We start from the raw sequence: 17235 nt of genomic DNA on the forward strand, positions 1-17235 counted from the left end.
CTTCGGTGCCGTGGACAACTCCAACGGCCGCGTCTGGAACTGATAGTGACAGTCCTGTACCACATATCTGAGGTACTCCTGGTGAGGAGGGTAAATGGGGACATGCAGGTACGCATCCTTGATGTCCAGGGAGACCCTGTAATCCCCCTCGTCCAGGCTCGTAATAACCGCCCTGAGCGATTCCATCTTGAACTTGAATCTTCTGATATAAAAGTTCAAGTATTTTAATTTCAAGATGGGTCTCACCGAACCGTTTCGGTACCACAACCACTGTGGAATAGTAACCCCTTCCTTGCTGAAGGAGGGGCACCGTGACAATCACTTGTTGTGATTATAGTGTTGAATATCCACCAACACCGTCTCCCTGGCAGAGGGAGGTGCCGGTAAGGCAGATTTTAGGAAACGGCGGGGGGAAGAACGTCTCGAACTCCAGCCTGTACCCCTGAGATACTACTTGAAGGACCCAGGGATCCATGTGAGAGAGCCCACTGTCCGCTGAAATATCTGAGACGGGCCCCCACCGTACCCGGGTCCGCCTGAGCAGCCCCAGCACCATGCTGTGGACCTACCGGACGCAGGGAGGACTTCTGCTCTTGGGAACTAGCTGTGTGTTGCAGCTTTTTCCTCTACCTTTGCCTCTCGGCAGAAAGGATGAGCCTCTAGCCCTCTTGCTTTTCTGGGGCCGAAAGGACTGTACTTGATGATACGGTGCTTTCTTTTGTTGTGGGGTAGCCTGTGGCAAAAAAAATCGATTTCCCAGCAGTAGCTGTGGAAACGAGGTCTGAAAAACCATCCCCAAACAGTTTTACCCCCTTATAGGGCAACTTCCATGTGCTGATTCGAGTCGGCATCGCCTGACCATTGCCAAGTCCATAACCCCCGTCTGGCGGCAATGGACCTAGCGCTTATTTTTGATGCCAGCCGGCAAATATCCCTCTGTGCATCACGCATGTATAAGATCACGTCTTTTATATGCTCTATTTTCAGCAAAATATTGTCCCTATCCATAGTTATTTTCCGACAGGGAATCTGACCACGCAGCGGGAGCACTGCACATCCATGCCGAAGCAACGGCTGGTCGCAATATAATGCCCTAGTGTGTGACTATATCTTATAGGGTAACCTCCTGCTTTCTATCAGCAGGTTCCTTCAGGGCGGCCGTAACCGGAGACGGTAGTGCCACCTTTTCTGATAAGTATGTAAGCGCTGTATCTACCCTATGGGGTGTTTCCCCGCGTGACCTATCCTCTGGCGGGAAAGGGTACGCTGCCAATAACCGTTTTAGAAATTATCAATTTCTTACCGGGGGAAGACCACTCTTCCTCACACACCTCATTTAATTTCTCAGATGCAGGAAAAACTACTAATAGTTTTCTCTCACCAAACACAATACCCTTTTATGTGGTACCTGGGGTATAATCATAAATGTGTAATACATTTTTCATTGCCTCAATCCTGTAACGGGTGGACCTATTGGGAGGGTACACCAGTCTCATCGATGTCGACACTGGAGTCAGTATCCGTGTCGACATCTGTGTCTGTTATCTGAGATAGCGGGCGATTTTAGAGCCCCCCATGACATTTGAGACGCTGGAACAGGCACAAGCTGAGTAGCCGGCTGTTCTGTGTCGTCGACCTTTTATGTAAGGAGTTGACACTTTCACGTAATCCTTCCATAAGTTCAACCACACCGGTGTCGACCCCGCAGGGGGTGACAACATATTTACAGGCATTCGCTCCGCCTCCACCTCAGTATCCTCCACATACCTGTCGACACAGCCGTACCGACACACAGCACACACACAGGGAATGCTCTGATAGAGGACAGGACCCCACAAAGCCCTTTGGGGAGACAGAGGGAAAGTATGCCAGCACACACCAGGGCGCTATATATCACAGGGATATCACATATAAAAAAGTGTTTTCCCTTATAGCTGCATATATATTGTATACTGCGCCTAAATTGTGCCCCCCCTCTCTTTTTTACCCTTTCTGTAGTGTATTAACTGCAGGGGAGAGCCAGGGAGCTTCCCTCCAACGGAGCTGTGAGGGAAAAATGGCGCCAGTGTGCTGAAGGAGATAGCTCCGCCCCTTTTTCGCGGACTTTTCTCCCGCTTTTTTCTGGAATCTGGCAGGGGTTAATGTACATCCATATAGCCCTGGGGGTTATATGTGATGTATTATTTTTGCCAGCCAAGGTGTTAATATTGCTGCTCAGGGCGCCCCCCCCCAGCGCCCTGCACCCTCAGTGACCGGAGTGTGTGGTGTGCATGAGGAGCAATGGCGCTACCTTGATGAAGACTGATGTCTTCTGACGCCGATTTTCCGGACCTCTTCTTGCTTCTGGCTCTGTAAGGGGGCCGGCGGCGCGGCTCTGGGACCGGACTCCGAGGCTGGGCCTGTGTTCGATCCCTCTGGAGCTAATGGTGTCCAGTAGCCTAAGAAGCCCAAGCTGGCTGCAAGCAGGCAGGTTCGCTTCTTCTCCCCTTAGTCCCTCGATGCAGTGAGCCTGTTGCCAGCAGGTCTCACTGAAAATAAAAAACCTAAAACTAACTTTTATCTAAGAAGCTCAGGAGAGCCCCCTAGATTGCACCCTGCTCGGTCGGGCACAAAAATCTAACTGAGGCTTGGAGGAGGGTCATAGGGGGAGGAGCCAGTGCACACCAGGTAGTCCTAAAGCTTTCTTTTTGTGCCCAGTCTCCTGCGGAGCCGCTATTCCCCATGGTCCTTACGGAGTTCCCAGCATCCACTAGGACGTCAGAGAAATATAAAATACCCTGCATAGGGACATTATCTCTTCATAGATTCCAGAAAATATTTAAGATATTTCCGTGTTTAGAATATTAAAGCAAATGAAGAATATGACTAGAGGTAACCTGTACTCACTGACACATCATTCCTCCTGATATACTCTGTGCTGCTGGGGACACTGCTCCTCCCACTATATAGCTCTCAGTCTGTGGCTTCCTGCTGCCTCCATTCCCCTCCTCACATCATGTCACTGCCCCTGTCACATGCAGCCCTATCCTCACTGACACATCACTCATCTCCTGATATACTCTGTGCTGCTGGGGACCCTGCTCCTCCCACTATATAACTCTCAGTCTGTGGCTTCCTGCTGCCTCCATTCCCCTCCTCACATCATGTCACTGGCCCTGTCACATGCAGCCCTGTCCTCACTGACACATCACTCATCTCCTGATATACTCTGTGCTGCTGGGGACCCTGCTCCTCCCACTATATAACTCAGTCTGTGGCTTCCTGCTGCCTCCATTCCCCTCCTCACATCATGTCACTGCCCCTGTCACATGCAGCCCTGTCCTCACTGACACATCACTGATCTCCTGATATACTCTGTGCTGCTGGGGACACTGCTCCTCCCACTATATAACTCTCAGTCTGTGGCTTCCTGCTGCCTCCATTCCCCTCCTCACATCATGTCACTGCCCCTGTCACATGCAGTCCTGTCCTCACTGACACATCACTCATCTCCTGATATACTCTGTGCTGCTGGGGACCCTGCTCCTCCCACTATATAACTCTCAGTCTGTGGCTTCCTGCTGCCTCCATTCCCCTCCTCACATCATGTCACTGCCCCTGTCACATGCAGCCCTGTTCTTACAGACACATCACTCATCTCCTGATATACTCTGTGCTGCTGGGGACCCTGCTCCTCCCACTATATAACTCTCAGTCTGTGACTTCCTGCTGCCTCCATTCCCCTCCTCACATCATGTCACTGCCCCTGTCACATGCAGCCCTGTCCTCACTGACACATCACTCATCTCCTGATATACTCTGTGCTGCTGGGGACCCTGCTCCTCCCACTATATAACTCTCAGTCTGTGGCTTCCTGCTGCCTCCATTCCCCTCCTCACATCATGTCACTGGCCCTATCACATGCAGCCCTGTCCTCACTGACACATCACTCATCTCCTGATATACTCTGTGCTGCTGGGGACCCTGCTCCTCCCACTATATAACTCTCAGTCTGTGGCTTCCTGCTGCCTCCATTCCCCTCCTCACATCATGTCACTGCCCCTGTCACATGCAGCCCTGTCCTCACTAACACATCACTCATCTCCTGATATACTCTGTGCTGCTGGAGACCCTGCTCCTCCCACTATATAACTCTCAGTCTGTGGCTTCCTGCTGCCTCCATTCCCCTCCTCACATCATGTCACTGGCCCTGTCACATGCAGCCCTGTCCTCACTGACACATCACTCATCTCCTGATATACTCTGTGCTGCTGGGGACCCTGCTCCTCCCACTATATAACTCTCAGTCTGTGGCTTCCTGCTGCCTCCATTCCCCTCCTCACATCATATCACTGCCCCTGTCACATGCAGCCCTGTCCTCACTGACACATCACTCATCTCCTGATATACTCTGTGCTGCTGGGGACCCTGCTCCTCCCACTATATAACTCTCAGTCTGTGGCTTCCTGCTGCCTGCATTCCCCTCCTCACATCATGTCACTGCCCCTGTCACATGCAGCCCTGTCCTCACTGACACGTCACATCATCTCATGAATGTACCGCAGCTTACCCCGACGTCAACCCCTAAGCTGCGCCCACAGACGTCCTGAGACACAATATCGCATAAGGATAATGTCTCTCAATATTAATAAGCCACAAGTCAGATCCAGCTTCCTGCGCACAGCGCTTTTAATAAGTCAGATGAGACCAAGGAGGTGATAAATGATGAGAATAACTATCCTTCCCTGTCCTTAATATTCCCAGAGTGCTCCTTCACATCCACCTCTATTACTTCATCTTCCTGGAGCACTCACCACAGACGGGAGGAAATATTAACTATATTCATTATTCACTGAGGGCCGAGCGCTCCATCCACTTCCATCTGGAGTACTAATGAGTAATAACAACTGCATTCGCTGACAATTACTTTAGCGTCTACGGCGTCTCCAGGTGACGCCAGATGACAATTCAGCTCAAACTGGTGAAAATATAACACATGCCAACAAAAAATGTGAACAATAATGGGTATTTTTGGGGTGGAAAATCAGAATATGCGATTAGTTTTGCCAAATTGGCTCTTGTTCTTTAGATACAGGGCACCCTCAAAATAACCAAGTGCTTTACTGTAATATTACCTGTATCTGGTTACACGTATACCAGATTTTAGTCTGTCTTTTTATTCTTTAATATTATTTGTGTTATTTATTCAATGTGTAACATCATATTGACTAAATTCTATTCTTTTCTGGTGAGCATTTTACCCCTATCCGTAATCCCCACCCCATAACCCTCCCCCTTGTGCCTAACCCTTACTTCCCCCCAGCAGACTAACCCTAACCCTCCCCCTAGTGCCTAGCCCTCCTCCTAGTGACTAACCCTAATGCTCCCCCTAGTGCCTAACCCTAACCCTCCCTCTAGTGCCTAACCCTAATGCTCCCCCTAGTGCCTAATCCTAACTCTCCTCCTAGTGCCTAATCCTTATTTCCCCCCAGCAGCCTAGCCCTCCTCCTAGTGCCTAACCCTAATGCTCCCCCTACCGCCTAACCCTAATGCTCCCCCTAGTGCCTAACCCTAATGCTCCCCCTAGTGCCTAGCCCTCCTCCTAGTGCCTAACCCTAATGCTCCCCCTAGTGCCTAACCCTAACCCTCCCCCTAGTGCCTAACCCTCCCCCTAGTGCCTAGCACTCCTCCTAGTGACTAACCCTAATGCTCCCCCTAGTGCCTAACTCTAATGCTCCCTCTAGTGCCTAACCCTAACCCTCCCCCTAGTGCCTAGCACTCCTCCTAGTGACTAACCCTAATGCTCCCCCTAGTGCCTAACCCTCCCCCTAGTGCCTTACCCTCCTCCTAGTGACTAACCCTAATGCTCCCCCTAGTGCCTAACTCTAATGCTCCCCCTAGTGCCTAACTCTAATGCTCCCCCTACTGCCTAACCCTAATGCTCCCCCTACTGCCTAACCCTCCCTCTAGTGCCTAACCCAAATGCTCCCCTTATTGGCCCTCTAGTGCCTAACCCTCCCCCAGCCTGTGCTCCGATACACCAACCAGACACAAATAGGCGGTTGTGATGTTTGTTTTACTACAACTGCCACCACGCCATGTATTGAATGGCACCTAGTGCCTAACCCTAACTCTCCCCCAAGTGCCTAACCCTAACGCTCCTCCTAGTGCCTAACCCTAATGCTCCCCCTAGTGACTAACCCTAACCCTCCTCCTAGTGCCTAACCCTAATGCTCCCCCTAGTGACTAACCCTAACCCTCCTCCTAGTGCCTGACCCTCCCACTGGTGCCTAACCCTTACTTCCCCCCCAGCAGACTAAGCCTAACCCTCCCCCTAGTGCCCAGCTCTCCTCCTAGTGCCTAACCCTAATGCTCCCCCTAGTTCCTAACCCTCCCCCTAGTGCCTAGCACTCCTCCTAGTGACTAACCCTAATGCTCCCCCTAGTGCCTAACTCTAATGCTCCCCCTAGTTCCTAACCCTCCCCCTAGTGCCTAGCACTCCTCCTAGTGACTAACCCTAATGCTCCCCCTAGTGCCTAACCCTCCCCCTAGTGCCTTACCCTCCTCCTAGTGACTAACCCTAATGCTCCCCCTAGTGCCTAACTCTAATGCTCCCCCTAGTGCCTAACTCTAATGCTCCCCCTACTGCCTAACCCTAATGCTCCCCCTACTGCCTAACCCTCCCTCTAGTGCCTAACCCTAATGCTCCCCTTAATGGCCCTCTAGTGCCTAACCCTCCCCCAGCCTGTGCTCCGATACACCAACCAGACACAAATAGGCGGTTGTGATGTTTGTTTTACTACAACTGCCACCACGCCATGTATTGAATGGCACCTAGTGCCTAACCCTAACTCTCCCCCAAGTGCCTAACCCTAACGCTCCTCCTAGTGCCTAACCCTAATGCTCCCCCTAGTGACTAACCCTAACCCTCCTCCTAGTGCCTAACCCTAATGCTCCCCCTAGTGACTAACCCTAACCCTCCTCCTAGTGCCTGACCCTCCCACTGGTGCCTAACCCTTACTTCCCCCCCAGCAGACTAAGCCTAACCCTCCCCCTAGTGCCCAGCTCTCCTCCTAGTGCCTAACACTAATGCTCCCCCTAGTTCCTAACCCTCCCCCTAGTGCCTAGCACTCCTCCTGGTGACTAACCCTAATGCTCCCCCTAGTGCCTAACTCTAATGCTCCCCCTAGTTCCTAACCCTCCCCCTAGTGCCTAGCCCTCCTCCTAGTGACTAACCCTAATGCTCCCCCTAGTGCCTAACCCTAACCCTCCCTCTAGTGCCTATCCCTAATGCTCCCCTAGTGACTAACCCTAACCCTCCTCCTAGTGCCTAACCCTAATGCTCCCCCTGGTGCCTAACCCTAACCCTAATGCTCCACCCTAGTACATAACACTAACCATCCCCCTAGTGCCGAACCCTAACTCTCCCCCTAGTGCCTAACCCTAACTCTTCCCCTCGTGCCTAACCTTAACTCTTCCCCTAGTGCTTAATCCTAGTGCCTAACCCTAACTCTTCCCTAGTGCCTAACACTAATGCCACCACGCCATGTATTGAATGGCACCTAGTGCCTAACCCTAACTCTCCCCCAAGTGCCTAACCCTAACGCTCCTCCTAGTGCCTAACCCTAATGCTCCCCCTAGTGACTAACCCTAACCCTCCTCCTAGTGCCTAACCCTAATGCTCCCCCTAGTGACTAACCCTAACCCTCCTCCTAGTGCCTGACCCTCCCACTGGTGCCTAACCCTTACTTCCCCCCCAGCAGACTAAGCCTAACCCTCCCCCTAGTGCCCAGCTCTCCTCCTAGTGCCTAACCCTAATGCTCCCCCTAGTTCCTAACCCTTACCCTCCCCCTAGTGCCTAGCACTCCTCCTAGTGACTAACCCTAATGCTCCCCCTAGTGCCTAACTCTAATGCTCCCCCTAGTTCCTAACCCTCCCCCTAGTGCCTAGCCCTCCTCCTAGTGACTAACCCTAATGCTCCCCCTAGTGCCTAACCCTAACCCTCCCTCTAGTGCCTATCCCTAATGCTCCCCCTAGTGACTAACCCTAACCCTCCTCCTAGTGCCTAACCCTAATGCTCCCCCTGGTGCCTAACCCTAGTGCCTAACCCTAATGCTCCACCCTAGTACATAACACTAACCATCCCCCTAGTGCCGAACCCTAACTCTCCCCCTAGTGCCTAACCCTAACTCTTCCCCTCGTGCCTAACCTTAACTCTTCCCCTAGTGCTTAATCCTAGTGCCTAACCCTAACTCTCCCCTAGTGCCTAACACTAATGCTCCCCGTAGCACCTAAATCTGTCACAGTGCCCCACCCCAGCCTGTACTCCGATACACCAACCAGACACAAATGGGCTATCGTGACATGGGTTATACTTCAACTGCCACCACGCCATGTATTGAATGGCACTTCGGCGATCGTCAGATATGTAAATCACACATTTATTACATACATGTAGCATAGGCCTTTTCTGGTCGTGTGAATTCATAAGAGGCACAGAGAGACACTAATAAAGTTTTTAGATTTGTTGAGAAATATCTCCAGAGTTATGAAAAGAAAAATCAATGGTAAATAAGTAATGAAATATGCACAGGTTAACTTCAAGAAAATAAAGGGAATAAAAGTCAGAACTCTAAGTTAACGTACTCTGAGACTTAGGTGATCTGGGGAAGAGAGACCCCATGAAGCAGAAGCTGGTCCCACTCCTAGCCCAAAGCTACTCTCAAGAGTGAACAGATGCGTCTCTTGCTGGGACATATAGTACCACAAGCCTCATCCCTCAGTAGCCCCCACCCTCCAGGGCGAGCAAGGAATAACTGTTCCCACAAGGCTTGCTTAGATGCAAATTAGGTGTCTCCAGGGACCACTACTCATATACCTCTCTTGCTTAGGGGACCTAGTTGAAAGTTTTGGTATTTTGGGGAGTGAGGCATGACACTTTTATCACACAATCTTTTACGACTGGTACGAAACTGTTATCTGTTCCCTGACTCCAAAGAAGCATAAACTATCTCCCCCCCAGGTCACAGTCAGAGGACACAGCATAACAGCCATTCCAATACATAACAATCAGGTCACATCTAAAATCTTAGGTACAGAGAGACTGAGGAATCCCCATAACCTATGGCAATGCCACACTAACTCTACCCCTAGTGCCTAACCCTAATGCTCCCCCTAGTGCCTAACCCTAAGTCTTCCCTAGTGCCTAACACTAACCAATCCCCTAGTCCACTGAACAAGATTTAAATATTGCCAAGGCACACTCAAATATAATGGTGATGCATGGTGCAGTTGCGTGTCCTAGGATGTCATGTCGCAGCTTCTCCATAGCTAACGCCTGAGCCACATCTGAGAAAGCCAGTAGAGCCCAACACTGCCCGGACACAAAATTAGAGCTGGCTCTGCAACCAATAAACCCACCAGTATTGATCGTTCCAGGGCCTCAGTAGCGGCAAAACACTGACGGGCCTGGCTCTGCTTCTATGGCGGCACACCTGGAGACTGCTCAGGGCACACTAGTGTGCCATGGCACAGAGGTTGAAAAACACTGCCCTAGTCCCTAACAATAACACTCCCCCTAGACCCTAACCCGAATGCTCCCATCCCACAGCCTCTCCCTAACCTCCTTTCCTATAGCCTAATCCTCTCATCCCGCAGCCTAACCCTGTCCTTTCCCTCCTGCAGCCTAACCCTAACTTTTCCCTACCACAGCCTAACCCCTAACCCTCCCATCTAGCATCCTAACCCTCCCCTTCAGCAGCCTGACCCTAGCCCTCCAGTTCTGCAGCCTAATCCTCCTGTCCCGCAGCCTAACCCTAGCCCTCCCGCAGTCTAACCCTCCAGTTCTGCAGCCTAACCCTCCTGTCCCGCAGCCTAACCCTAGCCCTTCCGCAGTCTAACCCTCCAGTCCTGCAGCCTAACCCTCCTTCCCGCAGTCTAACCCTCACCTCCTGCAGCCTAACCCTCACCTCCTGCAGTCTAACCCTCCTCTGATGCAGCCTAGCCCTCCCGCAGCCTAACCCTCCCCTCCCACAGTCTAGTCCTCCCATCTCGCAGTCTAACTCTCCCATCCTGCAGCCTAACCCTCCCATCCTGCAGCCACACATCCTGCAGCCTAACTCTCCCCTCCCGCAGCCTAACCCTAACTCTCCCATCCCGCAGCCTAACCCTCCCATCCCGCAGCCTATCCCTCCCCTACCTCAGCCTAACTCTCCCGTCCCGCAGCCTAACCCTCACCTCCCGCAGCCTAACCCTCACCTCCCGCAGCCTAACTCTCCCCTCCCGCAGCCTAACCCTCCTATCCCGCAGCCTAACCCTCCTATCCCGCAGCCTAACCCTCCCCTCCCGCAGCCTAACCCTCCCCTACCGCAGCCTAACCCTCCCCTCCCGCAGCCTAACCCTCCTATCCCGCAGCCTAACCCTCCTATCCCTCCCCTACCGCAGCCTAACTCTCCCCTCCCGCAGCCTAACTCTCCCCTCCCGCAGCCTAACCCTCCCATCCTGCAGCCTAACCCTCCCCTCCCGCTGCCTAACCCTCCCCTCCCGCAGCCTAACCCTCCTATCCCGCAGCCTAACTCTCCCCTCCCGCAGCCTAACTCTCCCCTCCCGCAGCCTAACCCTCCTATCCCGCAGCCTAACCCTCCTATCCCGCAGCCTAACCCTCCTATCCCGCAGCCTAACCCTCCCCTCCCGCAGCCTAACCCTCCCCTCCCGCAGCCTAACCCTCCCCTCCCATCCCACAGTTTGACCCTAATCATCTGCATTCTGAGGATGTCGACCTGGTGCCTGACAACATGTTCAACAATGTCGGCATTATGAGTGTCGGCACAGGATACTGCCGACTATCTGACTGGATAGCAGAACTACAGGCCGTATATAAATTCACATTCACATTCAGGTCCATAATTACATTAATCCGTTAGCATCTTTATAAAGAGGAGACAAAGGGGAGAAGCCTTGCCCATATGAGCTTACACTCTATAGAGGATACGGGGGGACACAATGGGGAGCAGAGGGCAGAGATGGCAGAATTAGAAGGAAGCAGGGAAACTAATGGGAAAAAAACGATCATAAATAATGGTGAAAATATTACATAGTAACAAGGTTTAAACAAAGTATCTCTCAGAGAGCCCGACCGCCGGCATAACATACTACACCCCTCTCAGGGACGGGGCCGCTGGGAGAGAGACCACCCTGCTGCAATAGGGAATAATAGGGAAGGCCTCAGCTACAGGCGTCACATCTCACCTTTGTCGGCTCGCGCGATCAGAAGATCTAGGATTTCCAGCACATGAATCTGTTTGATCTGCAGCGACTTATCAAATACCGCAATCGCTGGCTGTCCATCTGCAACACAACACATGGGAGAAGTATTATATACAGTAGCTGAATATGGTATTACATAGCTCTTTATGGTATTACATTGCTGTTTATGGCGTTACATTGCTGTTTATGGCATTCCATTGCTGTTTATTGGGTTACATTGCTGTTTATGGCGTTACATTGCTGTTTATGGCATTCCATTGCTGTTTATGGCGTTACATTGCTGTTTATGGCATTACATTGCTGTTTATGGCGTTACATTGCTGTTTATGGTATTACATTGCTGTTTATGGCGTTACATTGCTGTTTATTGGGTTACATTGCTGTTTATGGCGTTACATTGCTGTTTATGGTGTTACATTGCTGTTTATGGCGTTACATTGCTGTTTATGGTGTTACATAGTTGTTTATTGCGTTACATTGCTGTTTATGGCGTTACATTGCTGTTTATTGCATTGCATTGCTGTTTATGGCATTACAGAGCTGTTTATGGCGTTACAGAGCTGTTTATGGCGTTACAGAGCTGTTTATGGCGTTACATAGCTGTTTATGGCGTTACATAGCTGTTTATGGCATTACATCGCTCTTTATGGCATTACATTGCTGTTTGTGGCATTGCATAGCTGTTTGTGGCCTTACATCGCTGTTTATGGCATTACATCGCTGTTTGTGGCGTTACATAGCTGTTTATGGAGTTACATAGCTGTTTATGGCATTACATCACTGTTTGTGGCATTGCATAGCTGTTTATGGCATTACATAGCTGTTTGTGGCATTGCATAGCTGTTTATGGAGTTACATAGCTGTTTATGGCATTACATCGCTGTTTATGGCATTACATCGCTGTTTGTGGCATTGCATAGCTGTTTGTGGCATTGCATAGCTGTTTATGGGATTACATCGCTGTTTATGGCGTTACATAGCTGTTTATGGCATTACACAGCTGTTTATGGCGTTACATAGCTGTTTATGGCATTACATCGCTGTTTGTGGCATTACATTGCTGTTTATGGCATTACATAGCTGTTTATGGAGTTACATAGCTGTTTGTGGCATTGCATAGCTGTTTATGGGATTACATCGCTGTTTATGGCGTTACATAGCTGTTTATGGCATTACACAGCTGTTTATGGCGTTACATAGCTGTTTATGGCATTACATCGCTGTTTGTGGCATTACATTGCTGTTTATGGCATTACATAGCTGTTTATGGCGTTACATAGCTGTTTATGGCATTAAATCGCTGTTTGTGGCATTACATCGCTGTTTGTGGCATTACATCGCTGTTTATGGCATTACATTGCTGTTTATGGCATTACATTGCTGTTTGTGGCATTGCATAGCTGTTTGTGGCGTTACATAGCTGTTTGTGGCATTACATCGCTGTTTGTGGCATTACATCGCTGTTTATGGCATTACATAGCTGTTTATGGAGTTACATAGCTGTTTGTGGCATTACATTGCTGTTTGTGGCATTGCATAGCTGTTTATGGCATTACATAGCTGTTTATGGCATTACATAGCTGTTTATGGCGTTACATAGCTGTTTATGGCATTACATAGCTGTTTATGGCGTTACATAGCTGTTTATGGTGTTACATAGCTGTTTATGGCATTACATCGCTGTTTATGGCATTACATTGCTCTTGAACTTTGAAAGAGCAGTTAGAAAATTGTGACATTAGGGCTAAAAGGAAGGAAGAGAAATAATAAGATTTTACTTACCGATAAATCTATTTCTCGTAGTCCGTAGTGGATGCTGGGACTCCGTCAGGACCATGGGGAATAGCGGCTCCGCAGGAGACAGGGCACAAAATTTAAAAGTTTGACCACTAGGTGGTGTGTACTGGCTCCTCCCCCTATGACCCTCCTCCAAGCCTCAGTTAGGATACTGTGCCCGGACGAGCGTACACAATAAGGAAGGATTTTGAATCCCGGGTAAGACTCATACCAGCCACACCAATCACACCGTACAACTTGTGATCTGAACCCAGTTAACAGTATGACAAACGTATGAGCCTCTGAACAGACGGCTCACAACAATAACAACCCGATTTTTTTGTAACAATAACTATGTACAAGTATTGCAGACAATCCGCACTTGGGATGGGCGCCCAGCATCCACTACGGACTACGAGAAATAGATTTATCGGTAAGTAAAATCTTATTTTCTCTGACGTCCTAGTGGATGCTGGGACTCCGTCAGGACCATGGGGATTATACCAAAGCTCCCAAACGGGCGGGAGAGTGCGGATGACTCTGCAGCACCGAATGAGAGAACTCCAGGTCCTCCTTAGCCAGGGTATCAAATTTGTAGAATTTTACAAACGTGTTCTCCCCTGACCACGTAGCTGCTCGGCAGAGTTGTAATGCCGAGACCCCTCGGGCAGCCTCCCAAGATGAGCCCACCTTCCTTGTGGAATGGGCCTTGACAGATTTAGGCTGTGGCAGGCCTGCCACAGAATGTGCAAGTTGAATTGTGCTACAAATCCAACGAGCAATCGTCTGCTTAGAAGCAGGAGCACCCAGCTTGTTGGGTGCATACAGTATAAACAGCGAGTCAGATTTTCTGACTCCAGCCGTCCTTGAAATATATATTTTCAATGCTCTGACAACGTCCAGCAACTTGGAATCCTCCAAATCGCTAGTAGCCGCAGGCACCACAATAGGCTGGTTCAGGTGAAACGCTGAAACTACCTTAGGCAGAAAGTGAGGACGCGTCCGCAGTTCTGCCCTGTCCGAATGGAAAATCAGATATGGGCTTTTATACGATAAAGCCGCCAATTCTGACACTCTCCTGGCTGAAGCCAGGGCCAGTAGCATGGTTACTTTCCATGTAAGATATTTCAAATCCACCGATTTGAGTGGCTCAAACCAATGGGATTTGAGAAAATCCAAAACTACATTAAGATCCCACGGTGCCACTGGGGGCACAACCGGGGGCTGTATATGTAGTACTCCTTTTACAAAAGTCTGGACTTCAGGAACTGAAGCCAATTCTTTCTGGAAGAAAATAGACAGGGCCGAAATTTGAACCTTAATGGACCCTAATTTGAGGCCCATAGACAATCCTGTTTGCAGGAAATGTAGGAATCGACCCAGTTGAAATTCCTCCGTCGGGGCCTTCCTGGCCTCACACCACGCAACATATTTTCTCCAAATGCGGTGATAATGTTGTGCAGTCACCTCCTTCCTGGCTTTTACCAGGGTAGGGATGACCTCTTCCGGAATGCCTTTTTCCCTTAGGATTCGGCGTTCAACCGCCATGCCGTCAAACGCAGCCGCGGTAAGTCTTGGAATAGACACGGTCCCTGCTGAAGCAGGTCCCGTCTTAGAGGTAGAGGCCACGGATCTTCCGTGAGCATCTCCTGAAGTTCCGGGTACCAAGTTCTTCTTGGCCAATCCGGAGCCACGAGTATCGTTCTTACTCCCCTTTGCCGTATAATTCTCAGTACTTTTGGTATGAGAGGCAGAGGAGGAAACACATACACTGACTGGTACACCCATGGTGTTACCAGAGCGTCTACAGCTATTGCCTGAGGGTCTCTTGACCTGGCGCAATACCTGTCCAGTTTTTTGTTGAGGCGGGACGCCATCATGTCCACCATTGGTCTTTCCCAATGGACCACAATCATGTGGAAGACTTCTGGATGAAGTCCCCACTCTCCCGGGTGCAGATCGTGTCTGCTGAGGAAGTCTGCTCTGTTTACGTGGGCGACTGCCGTGATGTTGTCCGACTGAATCAACACCGGCTGATGAAGCAGAGGTTTTGCCAGGCTTAGAGCATTGTAGATTGCTCTTAGCTCCAGTATATTTATGTGAAGAGACGTCTCCAGGCTTGACCACACGCCCTGGAAGTTTCTTCCCTGTGTGACCGCTCCCCAGCCTCTCAGGCTGGCATCCGTGGTCACTAGGACCCAGTTCTGTATGCCGAATCTGCGGCCCTCTAACAGATGAGCACTCTGCAACCACCATAGCAGAGACACTCTTGTCCTTGTGGACAATTTTATCCGCTGATGCATCTGCAGATGCGATCCGGACCATTTGTCCAGCAGATCCCACTGAAAAGTTCGTGCATGGAATCTGCCGAATGGAATCGCTTCGTAAGAAGCTACCATTTTTCCCAGGACTCTTGTGCATTGATGCACAGATACTTTTCCTGGTTTTAGGAGGTTCCTGACTAGATCGGATAACTCCCTGGCTTTCTCCTCCGGAAGAAATACCTTTTTCTGAACAGTGTCCAGAATCATCCCTAGGAACAACAGACGTGTCGTCGGGATCAGTTGGGATTTTGGAAAATTCAGAATCCACCTGTGTTGTTGGAGCACTACTTGGGTTAGTGCTACTCCGACCTCCAGCTGTTCTCTGGATCTTGCCCTTATCAGGAGATCGTCCAAGTAAGGGATAATTAAGACGCCTTCTCTTCGAAGAAGGATCATCATTTCGGCCATTACCTTGGTAAAGACCCGGGGTGCCGTGGACAATCCAAACGGCAGCGTCTGAAACTGATGATGACAGTTTTGGACCACTAACCTGAGGTACCCTTGGTGTAGGAGGGGTACCTTGACTATCACCTGCTGAGAATACAGCTTGTGAATGGCCTCCAATACCGTCGCCCTGTCGGAGGGAGACGTTGGCAAAGCAGACTTTAGGAAACGGCGAGGAGGGGACTTCTCGAATTCCAACCTGTAACCCTGAGATACTACCTGCAGGATCCAGGGGTCCACCTGCGAGTGAGCCCACTGTGCGCTGAAATGTTTGAGGCGACCCCCCACCGCCCCTGAGTCTGCTTGTAAGGTCCCAGCGTCATTCTGACGCCTTTGTAGAAGCCTGGGAGGGCTTCTGCTCCTGGGAAGGAGCTGCTTGTTGCAGTCTCTTACCCTTTCCTTTGCCTCGGGGCAAATAGGAATGTCCTTTTGCTCGTTTGTTCTTATAGGAACGAAAGGACTGCGGCTGAAAAGCCTGCGGCTTTTTCTGCTGGGAGGTGACCTGGGGTAAAAAGGTGGATTTTCCGGCCGTTGCCGTGGCCACCAGATCCGATAGACCGACCCCAAATAATTCCTCCCCCTTATACGGCAATACTTCCATATGTCGTTTGGAATCCGCATCACCTGACCACTGGCGCGTCCATAAACTTCTTCTGGCAGATATGGACATCGCACTTACTCTTGATGCCAGAGTGCAAATATCTCTCTGTGCATCTCGCATATAAAGAAATGCATCCTTTAACTGCTCTATAGTCAGTAAAATACTGTCCCTATCCAGGGTATCAATATTTTCAGACAGTGACTCCGACCAAGCCACGCCAGCACTGCACATCCAGGCTGAGGCGATTGCTGGTCTCAGTATAACACCCGTATGTGTGTATATACTTTTTAATGTATTCTCCAGCCTCCTATCAGCTGGATCCTTGAGGGCGGCCGTATCAGGAGACGGTAACGCCACTTGCTTTGATAAGCGTGTGAGCGCCTTATCCACCCTAGGAGGTGTTTCCCAGCGCGCCCTAACCTCTGGCGGGAAAGGGTATAATGCCAATAACTTCTTTGAAATTAGCAGTTTTCTATCTGGGGTAACCCACGCTTCATCACACACTTCATTCAGTTCCTCTGATTCAGGAAAAACTATCGGTAGTTTTTTCACACCCCACATAATACCCCTTTTTGTGGTACTTGCAGTATCAGAGATATGCAAAGCCTCCTTCATTGCCGTGATCATATAACGTGTGGCCCTACTGGAAAATACGTTTGTTTCTTCACCGTCGACACTGGATTCAGTGTCAGTGTCTGGGTCTGTGTCGACCGACTGAGGTAAAGGGCGTTTTACAGCCCCTGACGGTGTCTGAGAAGCCTGGACAGGTACTAACTGGTTTGCCGGCTGTCTCATGTCGTCAACCGACTTTTGTAGCGTGCTGACACTATCCCGTAATTCCATAAA

General features: G+C 50.2%; 1 protein-coding gene across 4 annotated transcripts in view; it reads right to left on the reverse strand.

The window, feature by feature from the left end:
* GARNL3 (GTPase activating Rap/RanGAP domain like 3) overlaps nt 1–17235 on the reverse strand; it is a 429083-nt gene that overhangs the window by 42662 nt on the left and 369186 nt on the right. For all 4 annotated transcript variants that reach the window (XM_063935955.1, XM_063935954.1, XM_063935953.1 and 1 more), the window contains one exon: nt 11227–11325. In XM_063935955.1, the coding sequence (XP_063792025.1) occupies nt 11227–11325 (99 nt within the window). The remainder of the gene's footprint in view (nt 1–11226; nt 11326–17235) is intronic.

The sequence above is a fragment of the Pseudophryne corroboree genome, chromosome 8, assembly GCF_028390025.1.
Source record: "Pseudophryne corroboree isolate aPseCor3 chromosome 8, aPseCor3.hap2, whole genome shotgun sequence".
In the NCBI taxonomy this organism is placed as follows: Eukaryota; Metazoa; Chordata; class Amphibia; order Anura; family Myobatrachidae; genus Pseudophryne; species Pseudophryne corroboree.